The 8,424-nt window shown below is 32.1% G+C and overlaps 1 protein-coding gene across 1 annotated transcript; it reads right to left on the bottom strand.

Annotated features, from left to right (window-relative positions):
* Positions 1-434: 434 nt before the first annotated feature.
* Positions 435-7,440, bottom strand: LOC108910959 (very long-chain specific acyl-CoA dehydrogenase, mitochondrial). The gene is made up of 10 exons (XM_018715746.2): positions 7,105-7,440; positions 6,841-7,051; positions 5,958-6,132; positions 5,730-5,895; positions 4,853-5,093; positions 3,749-4,078; positions 3,378-3,546; positions 1,003-1,190; positions 669-881; positions 435-610 (listed from the first exon to the last, which is right to left on the bottom strand). The coding sequence occupies exons 1-10, from the start codon at positions 7,167-7,169 to the stop codon at positions 473-475; spliced, it is 1,896 nt and encodes a 631-aa protein (XP_018571262.1). The 5' UTR covers positions 7,170-7,440; the 3' UTR covers positions 435-472.
* Positions 7,441-8,424: the final 984 nt, after the last annotated feature.

The raw sequence follows: 8,424 nt of genomic DNA on the forward strand, positions 1-8,424 counted from the left end.
TAAAAATATATTAAAACAAATAATCGTGTACTTTGTGACATGACATTTAATGCAAATCGGTTCGTATATTGGTGTTAGTATTGAAAAGTTTGTGACAACCACTGAAATGTTATCCTCTTATAGTTTTATATTGATTCCCAAGAAATGAGTTAGAAAGTCAAGGGAGCAGTACGAAAAATCGTAAATGATTTTTGAAATGATGCCATCATAAATATGTTGCCAGGCCTAGCGGTGTGGAGTGCGGGTTCCCCCACAGAACCTGGCGTGAGAGCAACAAGGGCTAGGCTGAAGCTTAGGAAGTGCAATGTATCCAAAACATACTGCAGATATTTCCATATTCTGTTAACTTTTTATCTGAAAATGCAATGATAAAAATACAAATAAAAAAAATATTTATTAATACAAAATACAAAATTATTAAAAATAATCAATCTCATAAATAAACACAATTACATTATAGTATAAATATTTTTTATAATTTTAATGGATTTACTTGTACAATTCCCTCTGCTACAGATATATTTTTGGATATAGAACTCATTTTTGAGAAATTATCCAAACATCGCCCTGACGATATAGCTTTTAAGTTAAGTGCCACCCTATCAGTTGCCTAAAATAAGTATTGTTAATTATACATTCGGCGAGTAATATTTTTGAAGAAAACTTACTTCTGAAGTCCACGTTTCAGCAAGTAATCTCTCGTGTGAGGCTGAACTACTGTTTTCCATGAGAGATTGACTAGCTCTAGACAGTACGACCGCGCTAGAATATATGTCGAAAGTTGCATTGGCTAGTCTGTTAAGGATAAACTGTTCATTCACGATACTTTTACCGTATTTTATTAAAACCATTTCCACGGCTTGTCCAAAGGAGTCAATGCTCTAAAATATTATAACTGATTATTATTTACAAAATTGATACCTAAAAAAATTATAGCGTACTAGCCACTGTGTTGTCTAAAAATCTAATTTAACCATAAAAGAAATGGAATAAAAAAAATACCTTTGCCAGCAAATTGGCTTCATTGGTCAGATCTTTATGTACTAGATGTTCCATTGAAGGCGGCGAACTCAAACCGACTTTCCTCACAACCCTCTTGGACGCTTCTTCAAAAATCAATCCCAAATGAGCCGTTGGGTTTTTAAAAGCCATCTGAAGTTCCTTTAGGTGTGCTCCAGCATATTGAATACCTAAAAATTATAATTCCTCAACATTGTAAAATTTTTTACTTCATAATTTTTTATAATATACGTTCTTATGCCTGAACGTTTTCCCTTGATTGTTTTTGTGATTTACCAATATTTTTACGTTTATTTACTTTACTAACAACAGTTCTTTTCAGAGCTACAGAATTTGTTTGTGTTTTTTACGTAAGTAAATAATGTATTTTAAGGTCATGTTTACTTATATTTGTTTCATATTTTTAGACTTCAAATGTTTAAAAATGACTTTTACACCTGAGCAAGATGTCTATATTTTAAAGACACATTTTCGGAGTGCCACGCGAAATCCAGATGGAATTTGGTCGTATTCATTACAATCCTGTATTGACCAATTCACTGAAGCTTTCCCTGATATAGACGTTGATTATGACGTTTTTAGGAATCACAAATCAATACTTGTCAAGAGATATGACGAAAAACATTGCATTCGTAAGGGGAAATCAACAGGCAGGCCAACAGTTTTAACTGAATCGAATTCGACAACGTATGGAGAAGAGCCCTAAAAAATCTATCCCCCAGTTGTCTGCCCAAACAGGTATGCAGGTAGTTTTCATGTTACACACATTAAATACTTGAAACTACATTTATTAACTTAAAAGCCTTAAAATGAATTTCTGTCTGTATTAAATTGAAATTCTCATGACGTTGTGAGAATGTGAGTCTGCAGTGTTAACTGCAGAGTAGAATCATGTAGACAAAATGAAGCAGCACAAATTTGAAACGGTTATATGGTGTAAAAAAAATAAAAATTTTATATCGTTTAAAGCTAACATACATGTCTGAATATTTGTTTTGTCGATAGGGTTCTTGGTGGGAACATGTCACAAGGCTTTAAAGAAGGAATTGCACCCATACAAAGTCTCTATTATTCAGCAGTTGCATCCACCTGACTACGACCAACAAATACGGTATTGTGAATGGTTCAATGAAAATCGGAATAACAATGATTTATTGGAATTTATGGAATACCAATTTGTATTGGGAAATGTAATGTTGGTTGCCTATCGTCGCGGTCACGTATATCTCGGACATTAACGAAAGCCCTGTATATTTAATAGTATCGAAAAAATTAAGTTTTTTAGTGCAACCAGGTCAATCCCATAAAAGTTAGTATCAATACAGTATTTAAAACAAAAAAATATCTAATTCTGAATTTACAAAGCTACTGGTAATAAATAATATATGATTGAGAGTAATTATATAAAAGGGATGAATCTTTCTAATTAAAAAGGAAACAAATGAACTGGAAAATTCAGTGCTAAACTAGTATTTACTGACACTCATTTTGGTGCTTATTGGTTCTAAGGCCATTATGGACAGAACTGCCTCTCAGACAATGGCAATCCTCTGAAGACATTCCGCAACGGCCTCTAACTGGTCACAACTAATGTTGTGAAATCAATATCGGAGCAGGCCTAATGATCCCGAGATAGTAGGTCCGCCCCTACAGAGCCTAGTCTGGGAACAACAAGGGCAAGTCAAGCTAAGGAAGTGCATTGTAAGTCTGTAACTGGCAGCAACCAGGTACATACGGCATGGTATAACAACCCGAAAAACAATCGTACGTTAAGTAACAACATGGGCAGTGAAAGCATTAACACCACAGATAACTGCAAATACAGAATGTTGTGAGGACACTTTTTCTTTTTAATACCAATAGCAATGGAATGGACCTGCCTACATTCATTCTGAATTCCTATTGCCTTCATAAATCACCATTTTGAAATATTTACAATTTGAAACTAAATATAATATAAAGTAACGTATTTATATGTACCAAAAAATATGTGTAAACTCATAGGCTCAAGTTTCTCCTAGTTTGTGTGATGTAGATGACACAATAATGTGTCTGTCTTAATTCGTTTAGCATTTCTTTTTGTGATTAATCACTAAAGATATTTTAACAAATGAAATCTGTATGCAATTGTAATGTTATTAAAATCCCCAGTAAGTAAAATTTTATGATTTGTTTTCTTTTTTCTCAATTTACGACAGTTTATACTAAATTTTTCCCCTTTTTGCATGATATATTCATTTAAAATACACTAATTCACGCGAATTCACAGGCATTCGACATAAACTCCACAACCTTTTTAACTTCTGTGCGAATTCAACTGACCTGAACTCCGACTTAAATGATATGGTTTAACTAACCTGTTAATGCTACAAAAAGTCTTAATATATCATTGGTCCCTTCGAATATCCTAAATATTCTCAGATCTCTCATGACTCTCTCTAATCCAGTTTCCTTCATGTATCCCATGCCTCCCATAATTTGAATCGCCTCGTCACACACGAACCAAGCAGCTTCCGAGGCAAAACACTAAACAAATTTATTTATTTATTTTGGATAAATAAGAAAAAGTAGGACTAAAATTCTAATAATTATTTTCCTATTACTCATGTCCACTAAGAAAACAAAATGTTAAATTTAAAAATAATTATTTAAGTTACAGGATAAATTTATATTTTGGTGAAATATTCAAACTACCGCAGTTTATAATTTTGAATCTGCAATTACTTACTTTAGATATAGCTGCTTCTAAATGATAATGTTGGGAACCGCTATCCATATTACCAGATATCATATAAGCCATTGATTCTGTGACATATTGCAACATAGCCATTCGAGCAATTTTTTCCTGAATTGTTCCGAAATTGTCGATTCTTTGACCAAACTGCTTCCTCTGTGTAGCAAATTCCGTGGCTTTCTTTATGCAAGCCTTCATTGTGCCCGATAAAGCAGCTGCCATTCCAAACCTTCCGTTATTTAAGATATTCATCGCCACTTTGAATCCACTACCAAGTTCTCCCAGTAAGTTTTCAACTGGTACTTTTACATTATCGTAATATACCTAAATTATTATCAAGTTATTTAATAGGTCTAGAATTTTTATTAATCATTGTTTAAATATGAAATATGCTGTTGCACACTGTACCAGATGATCCTTAATCGTCTTGCAATAACACCAGGATGGATAGTATGAAAAAAGTGCCATTTTATATGAATTTTTTTGCAAATAGGGGGATAGTAGATATATTTTTGTGATATCTTAAAAGTCCTTCGAGATATCTCGTTAATATTTTGTTCATCTAAATCGTAAAAATCTATTTCTCTCTAGGATACAACAAGTTTAAAGTAAATAAAGTGGCATTTAAAAAAAAAACAGGATAAGCAATGTCAAAATAATAGTTTGCAAAATAGCATCCAGCAGTCCAAAAAGTTTATATTCCTATGGTAATAAATCACTTGCATCATCAGTCACAGTACGCATTGACAGATTGGAGACTACAGATCTAGAGATTAATTTTTGTAAAAAGCGGGTAAAAACAAGTTTGGGATGGAATAGTGATAGTCATTCCCTAAAAATGCCCCTAGCAAAATATGTAGAATTTCAATAATACTGTTTAAATTAGTGTGCAGATACTTTAAGTTTGAAATTCACACAAGATATTGCAAAGGACTTTCCAAGATATCACAAAAAACATCATATTTACCATATCCCTTGAAAGAGGTTAATTTTTTCCTTTTTGGAAAAAAGTTTATATAGAAAGGTAGCCTTATTTTTTGATGTCATATCTGCCATAGAATAATAACCAGCTGGTTTGAAAATTAAAAAAATAGTTACCTCCGCTGTATTAGAACATTTGATACCCATCTTTTTCTCTGGAGGTCCATTCGTTATTCCTCCAAATGATCTTTCAACGATGAAAGCGGAAACTTTATCAACAGTTTTTCCAGTTTTTTTGTCCGTAACTGGAGTTTGGGCAAATACTGTCATAATTTCTGCAAGTCCACCATTACTGATCCATATTTTTGACCCGTTAAGTATATAGTGCTTGCCATCTGGAGACAGATCTGCACGAGTTCTAAAAATGGATACATAAATATTTAATAATTTAATCAAACATAAAATGAAACAGTAACGTGGCGATTATAATTTAAAATATAGATAAGTATCTATTGGAAGTCTCAAGTTGGTTTGATTATATTCTATCCATGTAAAAATGCTTAAGAGTTGAAAAACCTAAGAAAAAGCACTCTATAGGCAGGGCAATATTCTTGAAAAATAAAGAGATTTAAATCAAGTAACTTTGATGCACTTTTACTTCCTTTACAATTTTTTTTCCATTCAGATGTTCGATGACAACCATTTTTCATAAAGCCTTTTGTTATAAGTTATAAATTAAACAGTTAGTTCAGAAGGTGTCAAATAGACCTATAAGTTGACACCTCGACTATTGCAATATCTTAAAAATTTTAGGAGATACTGAAGAGATATAGAAACATATTAAGAAGTTTTAAGTGCAAGATGTTGCATAAATAAAACTTGTTTTGTTTTTGTTGTAATACTTGGCCCCTTGCACTATGGCCGCCTAAAAATATCCTAGAGATATCTAATAATATCCACAGATGAGGCAGACCTATTTAGTATAAATATTGTAGATAAAATTTACTAAAGTTGCATAAATTATACCTAATTAAGTAATAACCAAATTACTTACTTAATCGAACCTGCATCAGACCCAGATGAGGGCTCTGTTAAGCAAAAAGCAGCGAATTCCCTTGAGCACACTCTTGGCAAATACTTTTCCTTTTGTTCAGGCGTTCCAAATAATAATATACCTTTAAAACCAATAGATTGATGTGCACCTAATGTAATTCCAACTCCTACAACATATTTTTATTAACAGTTAGGATTCGTCTATGCCGATTTATATTCAGTAATCAACCTAAATCATGTGCTCCTACAATTTCAACTAGTCTAGCATATTGTGTGTTGGTTAATCCAAGCCCTCCTAAATCCTGAGGAACTTGCAGAGCAAAGGCACCTAATTCCCACAAAGCATTTAAAGATTTTTCTTCAACTTTTTCTTCTGCATCATTTTTGGCAGGATCATTTATTTCCTATAAATATATAACTAATAAATTTTTTAAATAACAGAGTTGGTATATACCATACTTTCACAGGAAAACACTACATAGGTTGGTCACTCGTGTAGCTTCAGGGGTGGGGATGTCGATCTCTGCGTGCGGCGCTGTTGTAAATTTGCTGCAGCAGTTGGCTTACACCCAGCGCTTCCCACCCTTCCGAATTTATGAACTCGAACGAAGCTAATTCCCTAAGTAGCGTTGTACGGTGAAAGTACGGTATAGGCTAAACATAAGTTACATATAAAAATAAATCATACTTTCAACTTTAAAATATATAATGTAGACGTTTCGGAAATACAGTTGGTGGCTTACCAGGCATGACTTGTAAATTATTCAAAGTTATAATACACTGAACACCAACATGTATTAAATAAAACTCGAACTTTCCTCATTTAAACAGAATATGTAGTAGAACATATGGAATATGTCTATCACATTAATTAACACCGGTTACAGTCAGCAACTTAATTTTTGTTTGTTTTAAAACTTCTACTATAAATGTTAAAAGTACTTAATATAGTTCTCTCAGACAGTGCTGCGCAGACATTCTTAAGCTTTCATGTACTTTTAACTTTAGAAACGTTTAAAGGAGAAAATATATAGTTGCTAATTAGAGCATGTAAAATAGAGATATTTACTGTTAAAAATGCACAAAAACTTCTGTTTAAACCTAAAACTAACCTCAAAAAATTTTTGAACTGGGTCAACTAACATTTGAAGAGTTTCTCTTTGCTCTTCATTGAGAACATTCGGAAATGGAAAGACCTGTTTTGCTTCTATTTGCCCCCTAAATACGTTCATAACGAAAGAATAATCTTCCGTAGTTCTTGTCGTTGCTGTCTTTTCTGTATTTTGTACAGTCTTAAATTTAGGTGTAGTGATATGCAAACTCCTAAAACTCATTTATTAAAAAAAAATTAGAAATTAGAAATTACACAGTTTTACCTTGCCAAAATAGCATTTTTAGGTACAATTCGACTTTGAACACAAACTCTAGATATACACAACATTTTTAAAATAAACCTGTAGCAATTTGACAAAGGTTGGGGTAAGATTAATAAGAATAATATATTTTTACACGATGAAGATCTTTTTATAACGAAATTTACACTTTGGACTATATGAAACTGAGTAGGTATCACAAAATATATAACATGCTAAAAACCAATGGACTTGCACTTTGAACCCTGCCCCCTACCTGTTACACATCTGTTACGTATGCGTAAATATAGTAAATATGTATACATAACACAAACGTCAAACGTATAACCTAGATCCAGTATCATTTATCTAGGCCTAGATCTAGGACACAAACAACAAACAATTAAAAAAAATTATTTGGCTGAGCCATTGATATTGTAATTGTAGAATTGAATCTTTTTCATAAACCCCTCATAGTTGCTTGCTAGATCTAGATGCACGTTTTTTTTCCCAAATAGAATGAATAGATCTTCTTCTTCTTCTTCGAACTCCGTTTTTGTTGAGCGCAGTAAATGTATGCACGAAGTTTTGGAAAATGGATTTATAGCAAATCGGATTAGGTTGGGTTAGATTAAGTATGATATGTAATACTTTAGTACCTAAATATTCATACTTTCATAAAATATGTCTCTTTAAATTAAAATTGATGCCACGTCAAAGGGGTGGAGTTTAGGTCTATTCTATTTGGGAAAAAAATGCTTGCTGGATATGATAAATTCAGGGTTACCAACATTGATGCTAACACTAAGAAGTATCAGCTGTATTTTGTTTAACTGATATCAACTAATTTGTTATTCTGAATGTTAATTGGTCAATTAACCGAGATTAACTAAGACAATTGCTACTTGAACTATAGCGAGCATTTATTTATTCATCTATTTTACCGAAGTGAATCTCATGACTTTCTAGCGAACGTATAAACGTATACACATAGGGTTTACAGAAATACACCATAAAATTTGCCATAAATACCAATAAATGTAAAATATGTTACAATATCTCTCGCATATTATAATTTTATAACTAAATAACTAATTTCAGGAATGCAAATAATTATTAAGAAACATGTATACTTAATTAAATTTACCAAGATAATTCTGATTCACATAGAATTTTTTTAAATTCAAGATAATACGCTTGCATGGATATATGTATGTGAAAACATCCAGCAAAATACTTAAAACGGCGGTAATAAGAAAACAATGTTAAATAAGAATACTATTAATAAAAAATATATATGTAAACCATGTAACCATGTAAACCTTAGCTGAATTTCTCGATACG

Source organism: Anoplophora glabripennis, unplaced genomic scaffold (assembly GCF_000390285.2).
Source record: "Anoplophora glabripennis isolate ALB-LARVAE unplaced genomic scaffold, Agla_2.0 scaffold182, whole genome shotgun sequence".
Classification (NCBI taxonomy): Eukaryota; Metazoa; Arthropoda; class Insecta; order Coleoptera; family Cerambycidae; genus Anoplophora; species Anoplophora glabripennis.